Genomic DNA, 23,495 nt, shown 5'->3' with positions numbered 1-23,495 from the left:
TAAAAAGCAATAGAATATTTTAAAACATTATATTCTTAAAAACAAGACAACAGCTCCTTTAGTCTTTGTCTTTATAATTACATATGTTGTCGTAGATGGTAGTGACTGCTGCAGTATATAAATGGACCATAATGAACAAAACGTCAATTTTTATAAAAATTTTTCACTCCATTATTCCTGCTCCTTAAAATATTTGACGTTCCGATTTTAAAGTTATTTAAATAATAATTATAATACTTAAATATTAGATATATTTCGTATATAAGTACATAACTCGTTTGTGATTTACTTCATTTATGCATAATCTTTATCAGATGTAAATATAACCTCTATTAGATATTTTACGTAGTTTGTGTAAAACATGAGCTGTGCAAAAGGTAATATTCAAAGAACCAGACCACAAAAGCACCAAAATAGAACAGCTTTTAAAAATGATCTCCATGATACAAGTAAGAAAACAAAATTTTTGAAAAGTCTGGACATAAGTGGAGTATGCGAGCGGTGTAAAGAAATAATAGAATGGAAAATCAAGTATAAAAAGTATAAACCACTAACGGCACCCAAAAAATGTGTGGGATGTGAGCAAAAAACAATCAAACATGCATATCACGTGCTTTGCTCAAAATGTGCCACAGAGAAACGAGTCTGCGCCAAATGTTGCAAGCCAACGGAGGTATATACTACCTTTATTTATCTAGATTTTAGAAATAAATTGATAAAATTGAAAAAAACTATTATCTTATATCTTTTAGCATATTTAACAATCCCCATATTTATTTTTTAAATGCTAAAATAAATATTAATTTGCAGATTACCAATAACAGTACTGCAGGAAAGGAAGAGGAAAGCAAATTTCAAACAGCACTTAAAAGTCTACCAGAACGCAAAAGACGTACATTGTTAAGGTTCGTAACAGTTGAAATTAGGTGATAATTTTTTATCTAAATTATGGATTATAATTATTATTTTATTTTATTTTCAGGTATCTCAAAAAACAACAAGATGGACAAGAATCTTCTAACCAAAATATTGAGGAATTATTAGCTGGCTTAGATGAAATAAATTTGGATGATTACAATGATTTTTCAAACCAGGATGATAGTGATTCCGATTTGGACTCAGACTCATAACTTATCTCTACAAAAATAATTAATGTAAATAAAACAATTTTCAATAATTATTTAATTTTTATTAACAATTCAATGCCACTCTTGAAAACAATTTATATTGAAATTTAGTATATTAATTGCATTACATATTAACATCTAAAAGTATTAAGAATATAAAATCTGTGCTTAATTGAATAAATTATCAAAAAATGGCAATGTTATTGCAAATATGCTTCAGCTATCCTAATTCATGTTAAGTCTCTTATATACATTATTATTAAAATTCAAATTAAAAACATAAATAAATAACAGAATAATAATTCTTATAACTTCTAAATATATAATGATGATCAAATAATGCCAAGTTGCCGCAACTGAAATAAAAAAAAAAACACATTAAATTCTATATTTAAATGATTAAGATATATCTCAATTATATGATAACATACAAAGCCTTGTCTTTCTTTTTCTTTTTGTAAAACTGCTTCTGTCTGTCTATCATCAAATTTGACTACAGCGGCCAAAACCTTGGCGAGTGTTATGGAATGTGTCCCAGATCCTGTGAGGTACTCATATAGGATGTTTTTAAGATACTCAAGTTCTGTATTCTCTTGCAGAGAATGCAAATGCCTTAAACTAACTAAAGCCTCATCTAATCTTCTTTCCAGTTTGTCATTGGATAATCTTAACTTTTCATTATTTGCTTGAACTTGTTGCATGTTCCCGCTAACTGATTGATTTATTATTTTTAAATCTGTAACTTCTTTTTCTAATGTTTTCTTTGTGTCCAGTAAGTCATTAATCTTTTCCATTACATTATCACTGCCAATATACTTATTACTATCATTCGTTACAGAGGTTTTATCGGTTGTTTGTGTATTTATTTGATCTTTAAGTTCTAAATTTTCTTCTGCAAGTAAAGTATTTTCTCTAATAAGATTCTCAATTTTTTCTTGTCCAGCTTTCACTTCGTCCATCAAGCATTGCAATTCATACGAGGATTTCTCACTTTTATCATTAACATTGTCGCTGCTGGCGATCAACTCACGCAATCTGTCGTTTAAATTGCTATTCTCCTTAGAAACCTTAGTCAAATGTGTTTGTAGGCCTTCTATATCAGACTGTAAACGCCTTTTTTCTTCTCTTAATATATCGTAATTGTTCATCACATCATTCAGTTTACTTAAAATATCATCTGTGTTACTGATTGTTATCTTTTGTTGTTCATTTTCATGGCTTAATATCTCATTGGCTTCTTTTAAATCTTTGATTTCTTGTTCAAGTAATTCTTTATCATTGCAATGGTCTGTTTGGGTGTCATGATTTAATACATCTGCCTTCTTTTCTAGTTTCTCTATAATAGAATTTAAATGGTCTTTTTCCATTTCAATTTCGGTGTGAGAATTACGTACATCTTTCAATTCAGACTCAATTCCTTCTAAAGCACTGGCAATTGTTTCAGACATTTTTTTCAATGAAGCATTTTCTTGAGTAAGTTCATCAATACGTTTCTGTAATGTAACTGTACTGTTACATTTCTCTTCGTAATTTAATTTCATATCACGTAAATCATCAATTTCTTTATTCAAAGCATCTAGTTTTTCAACAGCATTCTTATATAGATTATTGATTTTATTAACTTGGTCTTTTAGTGACTCATTTTCTTTTATATGATGAGAAAGTTTTTTGTTCACTTCTTCATTTTCTTCTTTGGCTTGATCTCGTTCTTTGATTGTCGCTGCTGTTTCCTCTCTACATTTCATCAAGTTATCGTTAAAATTCTCAGATTCTTTTATCAATACACTCAACTTATTAAGAACTGTTTGGTTTTCATTTTTTAAAATATCTATATTTTGTACATGTAAGTTTAAATCTGATTCAGCTTGATTTAATTTAACTTTTAGGTTGTCATTTTCAGTCACTCTTTGTTTTAATTCATCGCTAACGGATTTAAATTGATCTGAAATAGTCTTTATCTGAAGAAGTAAGGATTGATTGGTTTCTTTTAAATCATCCGACATTTTTGAACTGGCGGTATCATTCTTTAAAGCCTCATCTAACAACATCATTTTATCTTTTAATATTTGGAAATGTTTGTTTATAAACTTTTTCAACATGTTTGATTCATCTAAGCTCATATTTATAAGTTTACGTAAATGAGATACTTTCTTTTCCAAATCCTTACAATTTTCTTTCATTTGTTCAATTTTGACCGCCTTCTGGTTCAATAACACATTTTCTGAAACCAACTCCTCTATTTTGCTCTTTAATTCAATGTTATGATTCTGAACTAATTCGTAATTAGTCAAAAGCTTTTCTATTTCAGATTGCAGTTTTATTAACTCAACTCTCTCTTCTTGAATCTCAGATTCCAAGCTGCTGCACTTTAGTTTCCATTTATCAACATCCTCAATATATTTCTTTGTTTCGCAAGACTCCTCTGACGCTCGAGAATTCAACGTTTCCAGATTGCTCTCGAGCGTTTGTATTTCCTTTTCTAATTCTTTTATTTTAGTACTTTTTTTCGTATTTTCTTCAAGCAATAACTTATTTCTATTTTCTAAGTACGTATTCCTATCAATCATTGCTAATTTTTCAGCCGTTTCTTGTTTCAATTGCAGTTGCAGACATTTGTATTCTTCCTCAGACTTACTATTTACATTTTCAAGAGCTTGACATTTTTGTGCAAGATTTTCTAAATCTAATTTGAATCCCTCTACTTTTGTTTTATCAACATTTAAAATATTAATTTCATCCTTTAACTTTAGCCGTTCGTCTTCTAACTGTTTAATATTATTTTTAAACTCATTGCTCAAAATATTGAGTGATTGAATTTCTTTTTGGTTAGTTTCCAAACTGTCCTTTAAGGACTTAATTTCTTTCTCTTTGTCTTCTAATTCCTTGTGAATGCTTAATTTGTTTTCTGCCAATGAGATAGCATACTCTTCTTCTCGCTTACTTAGTATTTGAACATTTTCTTGTAATCTTTGAATTTCTTCTTGAGCATTTTTGAAATTCAATTCGAGTATCGATATTTCTTTTTGCTTTGAAAATTCGTATGTGTTGTTTTTGTTTTCTAGGTCTTCAATTTTTTCATTCAATTCTTGTATTTTCTTCCTAGCTTCAGTTAATGATACGGTTGCAGCTTTTAATTGATCATTTTCCTTCACTTTAGACTCTAGTTCAGTTGAAATTATTTGTAATTCTGTTGTCAACTGAGCATTCTTCTCCTTAGTAGTTTTCAATGAATCTTTATATTTACTTATCAATTGTTCCATTTTCTCAATTTTATTGTTTAATACCGTGACTTCGGAGGCTACAGGTTCGTCAGAGGCTTTGTTTTCATTGCTATCCGTGGATAAATTTATCAACAAAGCTTCATTATCACTTTTCTCCTTTATTTTTTCTGCATTACTTTGTATAACTTGTTCTTCGTTAGGATTATTATTGCTTTTTAGATAATTGAGTTGTGTATTTAGAGTATCTATTTTCATGTTTTTCTCTTCAATCTCTATTCGGAGGGCCTTTTCAAGATGGGCCTAAAAGAATATAAATGGTTAAAGAAATTCATTAAACGATTTTTATAAATAAAAAATAAAAAAATATATACACTAACCTTAGCACTTTGTTCTAGAGAACATTGTTCTCTTAGTTCTGATATTCGTCGCAAAGCTTTATCCTGTGTCTCTACTAAGACATTCTAAAATAAAATAACAACACAACACTATTTATAAAAAAAATAAATTCTTGCATAATAGCACATGCAGCCATAACTAAAAACGTGAAGGACAAGCTTATCTATTCTACTCTATCTAACGTGAAGCGGAGAGATATTAGGAATATTAACCCTTGCTTTGGCGTTTTCTCTTTCCAGAAGTTTATAATGTCGTGCAAGATCCGAGTACTGTGTTTTATATTTAGTACATCGATCTTGTGTCCTCCGGTAGGCGGAATACAACTGCTCCTTCGTTACCCTATCAAGGTTGACAGTTTCACCAGGAAATCCTTTATCTTCAGCCTCACTAGCTGACACTTCCATATCCGACTGTAAACAATGAGTAGGGCTGAAGAAAACATCAATAACATATTAAATCTTTACATTTTTATATTCTACCTGCAGATGATACATAGATGGACTCTCATAACTGGGTAATCTGAAGGAGATGTCACTTGCAAATGAACTGTTTGACAACCTCCTCTGTCTTGAACTGTCCATATTACCCTGAAACAAATTTAGTACAATTACAAATCAATAGAAGCATTGCCAACAAATTTGTTTTGATATTAAACTGGAATAATAGTTAAGTTACAAATATTAGGGTATTATAGGTAATGTTCATATATGGATGTCTGTAAAAATGTTTCATTTACAAATTTTAATAGGAATAGATAACTGACAAAGAAACAATAATGTGAATAAGAACAATTAGGTTCAGTAAAGTTTAAGTATAATCCAATAAGTTTTGATGGCTTGCAATATTCTCATGGACCTGAACACCAAAAAGCAGCGACGCTAAGAGCTAGGAGGGTGCAATAATTCATGAATTTCAGTTCAGGCACTCATCATTCATGAATTTCAGTTCAGTGGTAATTATTGTGGCCAACTACCTGACTCTTCAGAGGACGACTTCAACAAAAATAATGTTGCAAACAAACTGACCAAACAGAATCATTAGTGAAGTCAGTCAGTCAGTCAGTGAAGAATGAATATCAGTACAAATGATCTATTATGTTACTAACAATACTTCCCTTACTTGTAACATGGTGAATTTTCTAGACAAATATCTGAATATACCATGAGAAATTTGGTTGGCAAGTGAAATTATCTTACAAGAAGCATAAAAAAATATTTGATTAAAATACTAGCTTAATTTTTTTTAATTATTAAATTTAACCCTAAAGGAAATCAAACCAAAACATTTTGGTAAATGCAAGTGAAATTAGCACAATATTTAGGAAAAAAAACACCAAAATTATTGCACATAGCTAGAGCATTGAACAAGAGTAAATTAAATAATTTTATACTGTTACAATAACAATATATGCAGTACTTTACCTCATGATTGGGTGAGTAATCTAAAAGAATATTAGGCTGTACTGCTCCTGTGTGGCTTAGAGGTACTTCATGAAACGATCCTTGTTGACTGTTACTTGGAATACGATTTTTATTTGAGGCATCTAAAATGTATAAATAGGACTATGTACATGATCTCAGGGAACACTTAATCATAATATTAACACAAGTTTACCATTATCTCCAATAGAGAACAAATCATTGTTTGTAATATCAGATATACTGCTTGAGGCAGAAGTCACTGCTGCCTGTAGTGAATAACAGTCAATTATTAGAATTAAAGATATTGAATTCAATAACAAGTTAGTCAAATAAAAATATATTAAATCAAATCTAGAAAGTATATTTTAACCTGAGCAGCTTGCGCAAATTGTTGAATTCTTTGAGGCGATGATTTGACTTCTTCAGCCAATTTATCTTTAAATTTCTTAAACATTTTACTTCAGGATCGCAGAAACAACAAATTTAAGGAAAAATTAATTTAGGCTGCATAAATGTTAATGTGAATTATTAACATTTAGCGATAATAACGTAAAACAACTTTATATACTTCCAAACCCAGTTTTATATATAAGTAAATATACAAAATATCACCACAAAATTATCACTTTAACTTAAAAACTGCAAAATTGTTGGATTAGTACGTCATATGACATTTCATTGATCATTCTTTAACTTCAATCACTAATCAGGGCAGCCAGTGAAGTCAGATAGTTGCCATAAAAATATATTGTATAAAAATATACATATATTTTATGAATAAATTGGATCACAGGCAAAATAATAAGATACAAGCTTGATTTTATGGAATTGAAAATATGAAAACAAACTAGGATCTTTATAAGAAACATATAAACAAACTATGTTCATTATATAAGAAAAAGTAGTTCTAATATATAGTCGTACTTTTTCTTATTTGTCTTTTTTCTTAATTTTTACCTAACTTAGAAATTATTAATAAATATTTTTCGGCAACGGATAATATTCCGTTATAACAACATTTGAAAAGTGTAAATAGATGATGGAGAAATAATTAATGTTTTTCATATGATTAATTTAATAAAAAGTAAAGTTATTCCCACATTTTCTTTTTATTAGTATTTTATTATCGGTATTTTTATATTTTAATTAGTTTTAAAAGAAATTTAAACTTAGTTTTTGTCATGCATCTCAGTTACTTTCTTTTATGTAATTTTATTGCATATTACATTAAAATACACACAAGGGAATAAAAAAATTGACACTTTTTAATCCTAAAATCCCCGACCCCACATTTTTATATTTTTGTAATATTAATCACAAATCCATTTTAGCTCATATACATATTTATAATTCAGGCACTAAATAATTTATATTTTAAAATAAAATAGAGTTTCTCTTATTTTAACAAAAAAAAATTTTAAAAAACAATTTTTTAAAAATATGAATAAGTCTAAAATAATATACTATACTAAAGAGATCTGCCGAAGCACATTCAAAATAAAATTTAGTGTTTTATGTTATGGTAGATAAATAAACATTGCTTACATTTATTTGTTTTGTTCTAATAGATAAACATTCACTGAATTAAAGTATTTATTCATCATTTATGTTTATTTAGCCACAAGGGTAACCATTTACCCCCACATGAATCTTTGAAATACTAATTTAGTGTCAGCGTTTTAAAAATTATGCTATGGCTTCATTTACATTAGAATGATTTGTCATAAGCTTGTTTTTTTCTCTACCATAGTTTCATTGTAACAACCTCAATAATATTTTGAGTTCAGGGGCCCTTCAGGCCCCTTTGTAACGGCCCGCTCTTCCGGTGACGCTGTAAAAGCTGCAGGACTAACAGCATTATACATGACAAAAACAGATTAAGTTTTGACAACGTCAAACAATTCAGATTGTTAAATTTGACGTTTTGATAAAATCACAAAACGTAAAACTGAAAATTTCTTATTTCTAAATAAATATCAGCAAAAGAACGATACTGTGAATGATTATAATTATTAAATGAATATAATTTTTGAATCGTTACTGCCAAGGTATTAGAAAAAATAAGGTAATAACTTTTAAAATTTTTGCCTAAGCATAATGAATATATCAAACCTAAGATTGATGCAAATCGCGGGTTGGGGTGGTGTTATAGTTGCTTCAACTGGATTTTTCTTACAAAATAGACTTATTGAGAACATAAGAAATACAGAGCATTATAAAGATGCTTTGAAGACCTTAAGATTAAATGTTGGGGCTGTTCACTATCTTGGAGAACCAATAAAGGACAAAAGAATTAAATTAACTGACAGTGAAAATAACAACGCCGATGAGACTAGCGCTAGATTTTGTGTGCCTGTAACTGGTCCAAAAGACAAAGGTTGTTACTATTTTTGGGCTGAAAAAAAAAATGATAAATGGTCTGTGGTTAAAGCAGAACTGGAACTGAAATCAAAACCAGATCAAAGATTAATCATTGTTAAAGAAAAGTAGTTATTTTTGTATTTAGCCATTATTAGCTAGAAATGTTTAAAAATTTTAATATATTATAATATAATAATCATTTGTTTTTTTTTTTTTCAGTTTATTTGATAGGATATTAAATTGACCCAAATTAAAGTATAATTTTATATCAATAGGTCAGCTTTTATTACAGATAAATAACCACACATTTCAATATTACATCAGGATGTTTGTCGGAACATCAAGAGAGAAATTCTTTTATCACAATACCCTACTATGCCTTGTTAAATCTTTACAAAACCGTAATATAACAGTTGATCTCAGAGATGATTCGTATGTATGTGGTCATCTTGATACGGTGGATGGGTAAGTTCATAAAATATCATAATAGTTCACTTCTGCCATGAACTTACAAATAGTTACATAAATTAAACTAGTTGTAAACTTCTAAGCATAATCTTACCTGTAATGAAAATGGAAATGGAAAGACAGTGTACTTGTAGTTAAATTTAATAATCAAACATTCATACAATATATTTCCATGAGGAAAGTTTTAAATTTACCTGAAACATTCCATTTAATAACATTTTATTTGATACCATTAATATCGGCACAAAAGCACTTAATTATAATTTACATCATCACTACTTGTATTACATTCATTCAAGGTTATTCATATTTATTAATGGAAAGAGAAAATCTAAAGTATTTTAGTAAACATGATACATATTATATATAATAAGTTGTTTTAATATGTTTATAGATGCTCCTATTGAGTTTACTAAGTTACGTTAAATATTACGACAACAGCCAGATTGTCTAAAACGGTTAGATCATGTAGTTTGAGAAAGTTGTATAGACATTATATTAATGTAATATTATGTAAGTTCCTTTAATATATTTATGGAAATTATCCTACTGAATTTAATTACAGCTTCATGAACCTTTCACTTAGCAAAGCTGTTTATTGTGATACGCGACAGAATGAATTCCTATTTGAGAACTTTTTCATTCAAAGTAGAAATATTAGATATGTTCACATACCGGAAGATGTAAGTACAATATGTCACAATATTCGATACCAACTTTGCTGTTAAAGTTAAACAGACCAAAATTATCTGCAATATTATTTATATATTGTAGATATAGATCTGTTTCTTGGCTATTATAGATACCATTTTATGGAAATGTCTTTTAAAAAGCTATTTTCTTTGTTAGATATCTATCATAGACAATATTAAAAATGAAGTCCATAAGGAAAATATGAAACATACTAACCCAAAACCAAAAAAGTCAAGGAAAGCAACAAAGGCTCTTCAACAGCATATGAAAACGGTTGCAATGTTGGAGAAATGACTAATGGAATCAAGATATTTCTAACATCAAAAGAATGTACGCTAATTCACAATATTTACAAATTATATAATAAAATAATAAAGTTGAATAAAGATTTTCATTTACTTGCTAAAACACATATCACATTTAAATTAATTAAATTAATTTTTCTTTTCCGATGAGATCTTATCTGTTTGTGGGTTATTACTGTGTACCTCGCCAACTCTGTTAGACCCGGTACTCTCTTTATTATAATTATCTGAATAACTATCCCTTTTAAAAGTTTGTGCATTTTCATTATGAGTTATAACTCCATTGTCGGTGAAGTAAAACTTTGGTTTGCTGGTACTATACACATCTATCACATTATTAACATCTTGCCCAAAACTCTCATTTTTATTTGGCGTCTGATTCAAAAATGTTAAGGGCTCATTTGAAAATTTATTCAAATTTAATGTCAGAGCTTTGAAGTCATAATTGTTTTGTTTGACCGGTATATCATTCATATTTTTGTTTATTTCATTTACAATGTACTTGTTACCAACCGTATGTCGCTGATTTTCTGAATGTTTATCCTCCTGCACAATAACAACTTGCTTGAACTGTTGCTGTTTATCCACATTTGATTTTATGTTATTCACTGTGGGCTTAAGGAATACAGCATCTTCTTTGAATTGATTTGTCGTTTGATTAGTCGGCGTGGGCACATCACTACTCTGACTACACAGGTAGTTAGACTGATTTATATTTGCAATTATAGACGTTGGGCTGGGCGATGACTGCAACACATTTGGTCTTTGCAACATTTGCGGAATTAGTGCACCTGCAAATGTATTGGTAAAATAATTATGTTTACTATATAAGAAATAAAAACTTCTATTTAACAACATAGCTACAGTTCATTCCCAAAATTTAGTTTCCATTAAAGTATTTAAATTACTACATGCTTATATTATATCTTCTTTCACTGTTAGAAATCTCAAACAGAATTCTGTAGTTTTATAGCCATAATAAAATGGACTTGAATAACTAACCTTGAGGTTTAAACTTCGCTAGTTGTGCGTACACCTGCTTGATGCGCTCAAGGTTAATCTCCGATGCCTTAGTGTGGTCAACAATAGGCATTGGGTAATCCTTTCCTATTATGCAGCGAATAGATTTTTGAATCTCCTCCGGACATACCCATGGCTCGTGAATGTATCGCGTGGGCATGTTTTTAAGGACTGGGATGTACTTCCTGTGGAATTTTGAATATATCGTTTAAATACATTAAGAGCAACAAAACACATGAGAGAATATTGCAATTAATTCTGAGAAGTTTTCAAAATAGATACATAGCTTAAAGTACGTACGTACCTAATAAAATCTCCGTTAGGGTCAGTTTTTCGTCCGAACCGCACTGGACAGTAGCAATGGAAGAACTGCTGGAAGAAAGACGAGCATGAGAGCCACATCCACATGCCAGCGTTTACAGACCAGTCGGCGTCCAGCAGCAGCTCGTCGAACACCTGCAAAAAAACATGCATTAATAAGATATTGGTAATTAGCGTTGTCACATAGAGCTATGTATCATGGAGTAGTCTACAACATATATATTTGTGGACATCGGGGGATTTAATTTGTATAAATGAAAATAAAAACTAAAAATATTAGTTTCATTTAAATGAATACTCGCGAAAGTCTTAGATCTCAATACTTAATTTGTACTAAAAAAAAAAAAGATTTGATTAAATGTCGAACTAAATTTATAAAGGCAGGTCCATTGAGAATTAGCAAGGATTGAAATACAACTTTTGATAAACGATCATCTACAAATTTTACTAGTTACGGGCGCAGATTTTTATTTTACATTAACAAACCTGTTAAAACCGATATTGTTAACCAGCGCTGCTTAGAGAAAGAAATGATAGTCGAATTTTACACCAATCGGTACGAATTAATTTTTTAATCGATGTTTATTGTTATGATAACTATTTGATAAAATAAAATATTGCACAGAAAGCTTTATCCTCTTATCTCTTCTATTACAAACGCAAATGTATTTTTTTTACCGGTAAAAAGTAAATGTATCTTTTTTTACCGGCAATCGGAATTATCTCTAATTGGATGAACGAACATACATTTTCAACAACGTCCCAAAAGTTTTGATCATATTTTTTTCTAATTTGACTCTATTTTCGAATGAAATGGCATTGAAGTTACCTCACTACCCGAAACTCAATTTTTAGGTACATATATTAGTGTAGGAGACAGGAGTGTCCTCTCGTAAGCTCTCCAAATATAAGAGTCCGCCTAAATGCTCTTGTTGCATGTTCGGTAAATGTTCTCACATTTAGTGAGGTAACGGAGAGAATAAAACTCTATGCATATAAATATTAAAATTACGATAAGTCATAAATGACTGTAAACAGTCTATTTACTTCTATATATATACATGGTGAATAAAATCACTCTTTTAATAACTTATTTAGTTTAAAATAACACATACATAAATAGATATTTAATCATCTATAGAAACTTTTCTAACGAATATTTTTTTTATTTGTAACTACGTTGTTTTAAATTGAAGGTCATATTTATTTTTCATTATTATTCTAGTTTTGTACCTAGCTAGGCAATTTATTTAATAGCTATTGATAATGAGTATTGAAATTTTCAACTCATTCACAAGTCGAGATTTTAAACTTTTAAACCTAATATAAAGAAACTCTACATAATGTTTTATTCTATAGCACCTTCATGCCTTCTTCCCACGAGATCCAGAGGTCCCCCCTCGTGAGGAAACAGGCGACCGCGTGCCTCGCCAGGTGATGGATCCAACCGTCATTGCGAAGTTGGATCATTATAGCGTCTATCCACGGGAACCCAGTCTGACCCTGTGTAGCACAGACATTAAAATACAGATTAAATATAAATCAATTCCTACAATAAAAAAAAAACGAATCTATGTGTTATAATAAATTAAAACACAATTATACAGAGAACGAAAACATCACTAACAAAACCAAATAAAACAATCGTCCGGACTACGCATTTGTACGTCTTCAAGAGTTTGCGCAATCCAAAACAAATATAACTGAAACACGATAAAGAACTTAGCTTTACGTTACGAGTCCGATGAACGACTAGGACGTTGAGAATAATAATAACGAGAACGTTATAAATATATTGCCAATTGTTATATTTACGTTAGCCCATTTCTTGAGAGCCTCCTGATTTTTTTCCCACGGTATTTGGACACATATCGGATTACCCTCCATTCTGTCGAAATTTGGATTTCTGGTTGCAGCGCAATAGAAAAATTCCCTCCAAAGTATCTGACCGTGGAGTGACAGCGGCGGGCGTTCCTGTTTTATCCTTTTATAGAGCTCGCTCAATTGATAATAAAAAAGTCTCGTTGATAGACAACCAAATCTGAAACGTAATATTGACTATTAAAAGGGAAATAAAATAATTGTTAGGGCGTTATAGCTAGTTTATATTGATCCGTATGGCATGTTCTGATAAGTTTAAAATAATTACCTGAGATAAGGTGACAAGCCCGTTTGACTCGACAAGAGTGATTCTGGCGTCATCTTCGGTCTTCCGAACGAAGCGACCCAAGCCTTTCTCTCCAAATGTCGCTCCAGTCTCAACAGAGCTTCGTTTTCTCCGCCGATCCATATTGGAGGTTTAAGACCTTCCGTATCGAAGCCTGAAATTATGAATTCCATATATATTCACGAACTATCCGCAATTTGTCTATATTGATGTATTCCAAGTCAAAGGCTTGTTTTTTTATACGTGATCGCTTGATAAATTCCAGAGGCATCACTTGCTGGACCTTGAAGCTCTTTAAGTACTTTTATGCTATTGGTTAGATAATTTTGAATGTTTTTTTTTTCAGTTTATGAAACAGTAATATTTCATTCATAGAAGAAAATAACTAGTAAGAAAAATTCACATCAATCTAACATAACATAACACTTTATTGTGCTATATATAAACAATATTGATTTCTAATTACTTAGATATTTTTCTATATGGAAGTTATTACGTCAGAATAAACTAATCTTTATATTTTTCATTCAGATGCTATGTTGAATCGTTTGTTGATCGCGTAAATTCCCTTCGGGGTGATTAAAATTCTCATAACTTTATGACACCATTGATGACAAAGAAAATATTTATTGCAATAAACGAATAAACGTCGCTTTAATTGGATGGTAATTTAAAAGGTAACTAACCTATTGAACTGTCATTGAATATATGATGAGAAAAAATATAACGAGGATATAGCTTTTAATTATAAATTAATACCAAGTTCTTCGAGTGTCGGCACTCCAAATCGTTCGTCGTGATTATCCGAGATAGGTGTAACGGCGCGGTTGAGTGTCTCCAAGCTGATGGTGGGTTCGGCGGACGGAGGCGGGGGCATGCTCGCTATCAGCGCTTGGAACTGATGATAGGTCAGCGGCGCCTTACCACCATTCTTCTCAATTATACTAAAACCACGACACAATAACAATACGCAATTAAAAATTTACGTAATCGTCGCATTTCACTTAACCCACGGATACACAAAGACACGTCAATATTACACTTACTCATCTAATTTGTACAAGGTGTGTGATACTCTTGAAGTTACTTGAATACCGACTTCGCGGCATTTGGTCATAATATTATGGTCCCGGACCCGGCCGTAGGGCTCAGGGTCTTCTTCGAAGGTCAGCGCAGTGGTTCCCCACTCACGAAACAACTTCGGCAGAGCGTCTGCCGGCTGACCTCTCACCACGAATAAACGGGAATTTAATTTCCTCAAGTTTTTGTCTAGGTCCTCAAGACATTGTAATAGAAATCTAGAAAATAAAAATTGATAAAAGGTAATGTATATATATGATTGCGGAACCGGATATTATTTACCTCCATTTATTAATGCCGACGTTAGACGAGCTGGCGAACCATGGGTCTATAATGAAGACGCATCTGAAAGTTGTCGCATCAACGAGCCCCTCTCTCAGGGCCGGGTTATCATGTAATCTGAGACCCTTCCTGAACCAGTGGACGGTGTGCTTCTCCTTAGGAACACCAGCAGGTTGCGAGCTCTTCTGTGCGGTGGGCGAGCGCGCTCGAAGCGGCAGCGTCTCGGCAACCGACATAATTACGTTACCGTCATCACAGCCTACAATTATACTCTCTATGAAGCTCTTCCAATGTTTCATTCCTTATTAGAAAAAAATTACCTATGTTTCATATTAGGGTATCACACTCTACAATCACAAACAGCCTTTGATTTTTGAGAATTTTTATCAAAATACTTCCTAAATCATCGGTGATCATGCAGATTTTTTAATGTTGAACATCAACATCAAGATGAAATAAATACACAAATGTGAATATATATTTTGTACCGTATAAATGTATATTAACTGGAAATTTAATACTTGATAATTCAAAATCTGTAATGCAATCTAAATATATGAAATGGACTATAAAAGTAATGAATACCAATATTTTTAAACCATTTCCAGTATATTTTTACATTTTCTTTTCTTTTCTTTTTTTTTTATTTTATTTGTCACATAATACATGTTTATCTTTGAATAATAAAATAATGTTTACATTATGCTTATATTTGAATATGCATCTTTACAAATGCATAGACTAAAATGATTTATAAATAATTTTTATTGTTGTAATGATTTAAATCTAGCTGGTTTGTCACTATTTTATGCATTTAAAATTTTATGTTTATTTAGGCCTCATACTTATATTTGTACACTTTTTATATATCACTATTAAAAATTTGTATTCTAATTAAATGGTTTATTTAAAAATCATAAACTGAAACTTGGTCATATAATTTACTTTTCTGTATCTGGAACATTTGAGACATCAAATTCATAATCTTTATGAATGAAATGAAGACAAAAACAAAACAAAGTAACAATTTCTTATAATATTATTGCATTTTTATAATAGTATTGTAGTGAAATATATAATTATAAATAGATGAATGCAAATTAATATTCAATTCTGTCATAATTAGGACACATTTACATTTTGAATGGATATTTAAATTAATGGTTAGTCTAAAGATTTTTTTACAATGGATAAAATTTGGTTTACAAGGTAATAAGTTGCCCATAAGGTGATTAACGATACTGTATTTAACAATATCATTTGATAAACTATTTTTTTAAAGAATTTTTACACTGTTATTTTGTTAATATTAAGGGATTATGTTACTCACCTACTGATTGATTACTCCACAATGTATAATATTAAAATTTTTAAGCATTAAACAAATTTTTTTCACTGTCATCATTATATTGAACCGTATTGTAAACTTCACGTCTTACAAAAGTCACCAATATTAACATGATGTGAAAGTTCACTTTATACTATAGCACAGTATTTTTACTTTCCAATATACTGCTAAGGAGTCACATTAACATTTTTTTAATCTATACTCTATAGTCTTCATAGAAAGATTAACTACAAGGGTCCGACTCTAAAGTCTGAATTGCGCTTATGTAGTCAAGGAATTATAAAAAAAGGTTTTTTGTTAATCTAATTTCAAATTTAAAAAATACAATGAACTTAATTAACACTTTATTATAATTATTTTTAAAAACTACGCCTTTTTTTATAAACACAGAAGAGTTCAACTTAAGCGTGGTATTTAGATTACAAATAAACTGTCAGAATAAGAAATTATCCACGCCGCTTGCAACGTGACTTGTACAAGTATATACCTACGTAGTTGAACTTAACTCAGGGTAATGAGGTACTTCTTTAAAAAAACGTAAAGTAAATATAAACTTTATCAGAAAGAGAAAAGGAGTAAAATCAATTTTGACTTTGAAAACGTGATAAAGTAATTGTGGAATTATACATCTGTCTCTTTTAAAGCGTAGAGAAAAATAAGGATAGTGATAGTGAAGTTATATCAACATAAAATAGCTACACATTTGTATAGTTGTAGTTTCACGATTATAAATATGATATTTTTTAATATATTTAACGAAAGTTAGATGTTACTGTAAAATACTTTTTAAAATTAGTATTTAAGTTGGTAACTAGACTTATAGAATTGTCATTATTTTATATTCAAACGTCTGAAAGCATAAAACATTTTATAGTATGGCAATCTTTTCTGTTCAAGTAACAACATTTTAGTTAAAGTCAATTTGACAAGTTCTTTCTAAAGTTTCCCTCATTGCAAGTGTACGTAAATATATTTAGTTAATATTATCCGATCCGATCATCTTAATTTCTTATTCAGTTTCTCTTTACAATAAAAAATAAGATGCATAATTTAATAAATTATTACGTGGCGTTAATATTTCTTAATTATTCCGAAATTATTTTAGTGAGGGCTGACGGAACGTAACCATGGGTCGTGTGATTCGGGCTCAGCGTAAAGGTGCCGGTTCAGTTTTCGTGTCACATACCAAGAAAAGGAAAGGAGCACCAAAGCTCCGATCTTTGGACTATGCTGAACGTCATGGCTACATAAAGGGAGTAGTTAAGGTGTGTGTTTACAAAACATTTGTCTATTTCGTAAACGTTGCTTGTAAGCATATTATTACATCTGAATTCCATATTTACAGGACATCATTCATGACCCCGGTAGAGGAGCCCCGTTAGCGGTTGTACACTTCCGTGACCCCTACAAGTTTAAGACGCGTAAAGAACTCTTCATCGCACCCGAGGGTCTTTATACTGGACAATTCGTTTACTGCGGCAAGAAAGCCACACTTGAAGTTGGTAAGTCTGATGATGTGAAAGAAAGAAACAAACAGCATTTCTATAAACGTAGTTGATAATTAGAGAGATTTTAAAAACATTTTCATCAGTTAACCATTCATGTGACAATATTTAATATTAGCACATTAATTTCCTGCTACCTTTGAAATTACTGGTTATGAGTACATATAGCGTGTTTTGTATTTTTTAAGGAAATGTGATGCCCGTGGGAGCTATGCCTGAGGGTACCATTGTGTGCAACCTCGAAGAGAAGATGGGTGATCGAGGCCGGTTAGCACGTGCCTCTGGTAACTTTGCTACTGTTATTGGCCACAACCCTGATGCTAAACGCACAAGGGTGAAGCTTCCTTCTGGTGCAAAGAAAGTTCTGCCTTCTAGCAACAGAGGAATGGTTGGTGAGTAAATCTTTTAAAAGAGGTCTATATGATTTTATCTTCACAATTGTCATGATGACTTTCACTTACCTACTCTGAATATGGCTATGATTACACAGAGGCTCTTTCTGATGATTTAAAAAAAAATATAAGGATAGATAGATTTGTGACAAATATTATAGGAGTGTATAATTTTTTGTAGGTATTGTTGCTGGCGGTGGACGTATTGACAAGCCCATCCTGAAGGCTGGTCGTGCATACCACAAGTACAAGGTGAAGCGTAACTGCTGGCCATATGTCCGTGGTGTGTCCATGAACCCAGTAGAGCATCCTCACGGAGGTGGTAACCATCAACACATTGGTGAGTATATGTATTTAACAATTGTTACTTATGTATTTAAAGTATAAATGTGTAGATTAGCAGCAAATATTTATTTTTTTATTAAATATGTTCCTTTTTACAGGTAAGGCTTCGACTGTCAAGAGAGGTACATCCGCTGGTCGCAAGGTCGGTCTCATTGCTGCCCGCAGGACTGGAAGAATTCGTGGAGGCAAGACCGAGGCAAAGAAGGAGGCGTAAACTGTACTTTATACCAATTAAAAATATTAACACAAAGCAGAATTTTATTTTGCTCCATATCATATGTATATTAGTTTGGTCACTTGCTTTACTGAGGAAATAGTCACGGAAATTGTAGTGAAGCAAACTAAGCTAAAAAATCTGTATGGACTTCTGATATCGTTTTAAGTGCTTAGGATAAAATTCACAATAGAAAATAATTTCATTGTATAAATTTGATATTTTTAGAATTCAAGGAGTATTGATAAATAATATTTTCACAATCAAAATGGCGCCCTTTAAGAACACTGATCGTTAGAAGTAAAATAGTCCCAAATTTAAATCATTATGGCCGCCAACTTCTTAAAACGCTGTTTGAAGTTGAAGAACTGATATAAATGTTCAGATTTAGTCGTCATATCCAAACCTGTAACTTGAGGTCTTTGCTATACTATGGCTTCACAATTACCATCCTAGCTGTAATCAAATTGCTTCCTAATATAGTTCTGTGAGTTTAATAAGTTCTCTTAAAATTTTGAGAAATTAATATAAATCTTAAAATACAGGTGTATCCTTGAATAAACTAAACTTCAAAATAAAGTGTCAAAATCCATATATATTATGGAATAAGTGGCTATCAAAATACCAGGTCAAAAGGTCACCAAAAGTTTTTATTTTTGCAAACACAATTGCCAGTTAAATAAATTTAAGATATCTTTCTGGTACATTCGTAGGAACGAACTAAAATTTTAATGTTCAATACATAAATAACTAGGTACAAATCTCAGTGTTATTGTTGGGTTGTTGTGTTATGGGTCTATGAGAGATGAAAAATGAGGTCGAAGATTTTATATTGATTGAATTTGGCATTCGTTATTTTTTATATGTAATAAATGATTAAACTCACATTTACTTTCTTTGCAAAACGTAAGAAATTGAACCCGGAATCAATTTAAAATTAGGATAAACTTAGGTTATGTTAATGGAACTTTACCATATTGCTTGTTATGTTTTTTTTAATTGATAATTCAGTAATTTGCTAAGAGTGGCTATTGCAATCGTCTACAGTACACCTTATTTACCTCGCACGTTCATATATTCTTACAGCAGATAATTGAGATTAGAGTGATTCAAAAGTCGAAAAAAGATAATAGGATAAACGCTTATAATATATGTAACAATAGCTGTGTTTATAGGATGACAAGAAGTGAATTGTAAAGCATAGAGATACGGCAAGAATAGATATATTGACTTATTCAAGTCAACAAATATACAGAATACTGTGTGTAATCGACTACTTTCGGTTATGTTAACCGAGTCCAATTGACTCTAGTTACTCGAATAAAATAGCCCGATATGCTCAACGCTACGCAGAATTGTATCATCACATAATGACGTCCTTTATTAGTGCTTCTCATTTGTATTTCGTAGTGCGATTTAAACAGCCATGTGTAACGGTGCTCTGTTTGTGTTTTTGTTGACTCTTTTCTTACCAAAGTTTTTGTTGGCAGAATGTCCAGAACATAAAATAGAGATGAACGATGAAGAACGACTTTTCAACGCCCTAAAATGTAAATTCAAGGATGAATACAGACCTGTAAAGGATTACACAATCCCTGTTCGTGTTAAACTAAGATTTGATTTAAAATATATACATTTCGACACTACTAAGGATACGATATCTGTACACAGCTGGGTTGTTTATAATTGGAAGGACGAATTTTTATCTTGGAACGCAAGTGATTACTCGGGTATAAAGGAAATGCAAGTTAAAAGTTATGACATTTGGTCACCTCGGATGATGCTCATGAACCCAGACGCCACTTACTACAATTACGATAAAATTTATACGATTTGTATATTGGCGTACGATGGTATAGTAACATGTGTACCGAGGACAGTATACAAAGCGACATGTCAGTCGCAACTTATAAACTGGCCATACGACGAACAAAGTTGTACTATATATTTAGGTTCTTGGATGAATAAAGAAGAACAAGTGAATTTGACATTTTATGAAAATGATCCAATAATATTGGATGATTTTCAAACCGCTCCAGGTTGGAAACTTCTAAAAGTGGTCCATTATCGTGTACCGGGTGAGCAGCAAAAAATTTATAATTCAAATAAAAGCCAACCAACCTTAAAGTTAACGTTTTTATTACGTCGTGAAGCTGCTGGGTTAGCGATCCTTATAATTGTTCCACCTACAGTTTTAGTATTGCTAATGCTTTCATTCCTTGTTATGAAAGTTAGAGATAATAGTCGATTATCGTTGTTGAGCTTCATTTTGTTTAATCATTTTGCTGTTATCATTACTATAGGTTTTGTTGTGCCTCGACTGAGTTTGGACACACCATTTATATTGTTTTTTATTCGTGATTCAATGATTATGACATTAGTAAGTATTTTGGAGACCTTATTGCTCATGTCCTTGACAAGAAGAATTCTACCAGCCCCTATTTGGATAACTTCTGTGAATCGTCTTGTTACTAGAGGAATAGGAAAGTATTTAATATTTAGTGAGCTAGAACTTTGTGAAGACCTACAAGAAAATCTGATTTCAGAAGAAGGTACTACAAATACAGATTTGAATCCGCGATTCAATTTGGACTGGATTAAGTTTGCCAATTTAATCAACAGTTTCTTTGTTATATTATCTATACTATTTTATATAATTATTATGTGCAAATATATTCCGCGTTATTAATATTTTAATATTGAAGGAAGTAGAAGTTTTTTATATTTTTAACCCACTTTCTTGTTTTCGATAAATGTTTTATAAATACCTAATGTATTAATATTTCAAAACAAGGTAATGAAACGTTAAAAAGGTCATATATTCCTAGGGTAATGGATACATTATTTCTTTATTCGTACTTGAAAGGTTACGCCCACGGTTTTCAACTCGCTCGCATCCTTCTTAAAACGGAAAGGAACATTTAAACCAATTTGTTGCCGGATAACTCACAAATATTTTTTTTTCCATGACAAAAGATTATCTTAAATGACATGAGTTTTCCTTGAACTGCTGATTCCAGGACTTTTGCCTTTTTAGGTTTTACATACAAGGGAAACTGTTTTTTATTTCATTAATATCAATTAAGACATTTTAAAATTAAATATTGTTTCAAGTCACAAAGTATACATCTCACAATGTGCAACCATTTATACGGTTTTTTATTTATCGATAACCTTTAAAAACTGGGCTTTAAAATTGTCAGTTGGAGCGCGTTTCATAGTAAGATAATAGTAGTGTATTAATATGTTCAATCATTTCAGTTATTATTGTAATTGTTTGTAATATTTTTAATACACATTGTTTTTTTATTATATAGGTATGTGTTAAGTTTGTGTTTATTTAAGAGAAGATTAAAAAAGGAAAATAGGTTAAAGTCACAGCTTGTCATTGTTACATTCATTTTGATATAGATTGTTTTTCAGTTTGCTTTGTAACACCCATGAATTAATATTACATATTTGTATATATACATGCTTACATTAAACATATATATTTCTTGTGTTTTTTTTAAAATCAATCCTGCGCTGTTAAATGTTTTGATACAGCTGAAATTATTAACGTAGTTTTTAAGAAATTCACAAATAATTATTTTAATGATTATGTATTGTTTTGTTGTTTTATTGTTATTTTTAACTATGTTTGTAATAACAAATTTTCTAGATTTAACAATATTATTTGCTACTGTTTTATGTCCAGTTAAATAATAATTCATTATATTATAAACTAACTGTTGCCCGCGAATCCGCCCGCGTGTTGGTCGCTTTTCCCATAACCATATATATATATACTGGGAACAAGGGTTGCTACTGCAACGGAATTTTAGGTGTCGGTCGCCGAGGAGTGTCGAAGTAGCAATTTCCCGTGTGTTAAATATACGGTTGTCAGGAGTAATGAAATTAATAAACATATAATAAGACAGTAAAAATCGAATGTCTATACATTAAATATTTTGCCAAAAAAACTGATAGGAGGCAATTAAAGAAGAGTCATAGAAACCAAAAAAACATTTTTTTGAATTTTTCGTCTGTCTTTCTGTCTGATACGTTATAACTTCAAAACTACTCAACGGATTTGAACGCGGTTTTCAGAGTTGGATTACATATAATACGGCGCATTGTCAAAACTTTGTCTCGTCAAAATCGGTTAAGGGAAAAAGAAGCTATGGTCAATTTTAAGTTAGAAATATATAGGAGAAAATATTTGGAATCGAAAAAAAAAGTATGTATGTATGTTTATCGTAATAAGATTAGCACTTTGAAGCAAATAATCCAACAAACACTTCAGATTTATATGTTATAAGTTTAAATTGAAACGAGACAAAAAATCAAACCAGTTCTATGTGACATCAAAAGTTTGACTGCCTGTTTTGTTTTGACTGTGAAGACAATACTGTTACCGTTCTTTATTACAATCTCCATGAATACAAGTTGGACTAAAATTAAAATATATCCCAGAGGCTGTATTTCTTGGGGAGGATTGTGTAAGTTCTGGGAGACTGAGTTTTACCTCATTTTACGATTATATAGAAATCTACTCGTAATAATTAAGATAAGGTTAACTGGTCAGGGGTGATATTCTTTCTAATTTCCTCATTATAGAGTTAATATTCAATTTGCGGTCTATAGATATACCTGAGTGTGAAGAGAGTACTCACGGCTAGTCACTAATGCTTGTGATAATCCTTGTAATTGTGATAATCCCGGATCACAGATGAACAAGAGTGAAATTTATTATGACTTCTCATCATGTTTCTGCCATTTTCCTACTGTTAGAGAAACTAATACAAAAAAAAAAATACCCTTGATAAGTGCACTTTAAATCTGAACAT

At 30.9% G+C, this 23,495-nt stretch overlaps 6 protein-coding genes across 9 annotated transcripts; 4 read left to right on the top strand and 2 right to left on the bottom strand.

Moving 5' to 3' along the window:
* The first annotated feature begins 151 nt into the window (after positions 1-151).
* LOC116765700 (uncharacterized protein C9orf85 homolog) lies at positions 152-1,177 on the top strand. The gene is made up of 3 exons (XM_032655284.2): positions 152-673; positions 811-905; positions 983-1,177. The coding sequence occupies exons 1-3, from the start codon at positions 362-364 to the stop codon at positions 1,128-1,130; spliced, it is 555 nt and encodes a 184-aa protein (XP_032511175.1). The 5' UTR covers positions 152-361; the 3' UTR covers positions 1,131-1,177.
* Positions 1,168-6,853, bottom strand: LOC116765995 (golgin subfamily A member 4-like). Its single transcript, XM_032655652.2, has 8 exons — positions 6,536-6,853; positions 6,359-6,431; positions 6,166-6,287; positions 5,224-5,331; positions 4,957-5,154; positions 4,726-4,809; positions 1,559-4,648; positions 1,168-1,483 (listed from the first exon to the last, which is right to left on the bottom strand). The coding sequence occupies exons 1-8, from the start codon at positions 6,617-6,619 to the stop codon at positions 1,460-1,462; spliced, it is 3,783 nt and encodes a 1,260-aa protein (XP_032511543.2). The 5' UTR covers positions 6,620-6,853; the 3' UTR covers positions 1,168-1,459.
* A 1,199-nt stretch (positions 6,854-8,052) lies between these two features.
* LOC116765985 (putative uncharacterized protein DDB_G0291015) lies at positions 8,053-10,073 on the top strand. Of its 2 annotated transcripts, none has more exons than XM_061526981.1 (4): positions 8,053-8,542; positions 8,802-8,991; positions 9,560-9,677; positions 9,828-10,073. In XM_061526981.1, the coding sequence occupies exons 1-4, from the start codon at positions 8,263-8,265 to the stop codon at positions 9,864-9,866; spliced, it is 627 nt and encodes a 208-aa protein (XP_061382965.1). In that variant the 5' UTR covers positions 8,053-8,262; the 3' UTR covers positions 9,867-10,073. The 2 variants fall into 2 exon arrangements, with proteins under 2 accessions (XP_061382965.1, XP_032511532.2); XM_032655641.2 differs by having other exon boundaries at positions 8,056-8,542; positions 9,844-10,073.
* LOC116765947 (cryptochrome-1-like) lies at positions 9,120-16,694 on the bottom strand. Of its 2 annotated transcripts, none has more exons than XM_032655608.2 (10): positions 16,193-16,694; positions 14,863-15,121; positions 14,547-14,798; positions 14,260-14,444; positions 13,483-13,654; positions 13,149-13,374; positions 12,696-12,836; positions 11,317-11,468; positions 10,995-11,197; positions 9,120-10,783 (listed from the first exon to the last, which is right to left on the bottom strand). In XM_032655608.2, the coding sequence occupies exons 2-10, from the start codon at positions 15,096-15,098 to the stop codon at positions 10,122-10,124; spliced, it is 2,229 nt and encodes a 742-aa protein (XP_032511499.2). In that variant the 5' UTR covers positions 15,099-15,121; positions 16,193-16,694; the 3' UTR covers positions 9,120-10,121. The 2 variants fall into 2 exon arrangements, with proteins under 2 accessions (XP_032511499.2, XP_032511492.2); XM_032655601.2 differs by having other exon boundaries at positions 14,863-15,163; positions 16,193-16,687.
* A 318-nt stretch (positions 16,695-17,012) lies between these two features.
* Positions 17,013-23,462, top strand: LOC116765975 (large ribosomal subunit protein uL2). Of its 2 annotated transcripts, XM_061526980.1 has the most exons (7): positions 17,013-17,169; positions 17,316-17,475; positions 17,556-17,712; positions 17,904-18,107; positions 18,289-18,447; positions 18,551-18,696; positions 23,449-23,462. In XM_061526980.1, the coding sequence occupies exons 2-6, from the start codon at positions 17,338-17,340 to the stop codon at positions 18,664-18,666; spliced, it is 774 nt and encodes a 257-aa protein (XP_061382964.1). In that variant the 5' UTR covers positions 17,013-17,169; positions 17,316-17,337; the 3' UTR covers positions 18,667-18,696; positions 23,449-23,462. The 2 variants fall into 2 exon arrangements, with proteins under 2 accessions (XP_061382964.1, XP_032511522.1); XM_032655631.2 differs by lacking the exon at positions 23,449-23,462 and having other exon boundaries at positions 18,551-18,702.
* Positions 19,938-22,166, top strand: LOC116765964 (neuronal acetylcholine receptor subunit alpha-3-like). Its single transcript, XM_032655619.2, has one exon. The coding sequence runs from the start codon at positions 20,093-20,095 to the stop codon at positions 21,353-21,355; it is 1,263 nt and encodes a 420-aa protein (XP_032511510.2). The 5' UTR covers positions 19,938-20,092; the 3' UTR covers positions 21,356-22,166.
* Positions 23,463-23,495: the final 33 nt, after the last annotated feature.

Source organism: Danaus plexippus, assembly GCF_018135715.1.
Source record: "Danaus plexippus chromosome 3 unlocalized genomic scaffold, MEX_DaPlex mxdp_30, whole genome shotgun sequence".
Lineage (NCBI taxonomy): Eukaryota > Metazoa > Arthropoda > Insecta > Lepidoptera > Nymphalidae > Danaus > Danaus plexippus.
The sequence above is the reverse complement of the archived record's forward strand: the minus strand, read 5'-3'. Positions and strand labels throughout refer to the sequence as shown.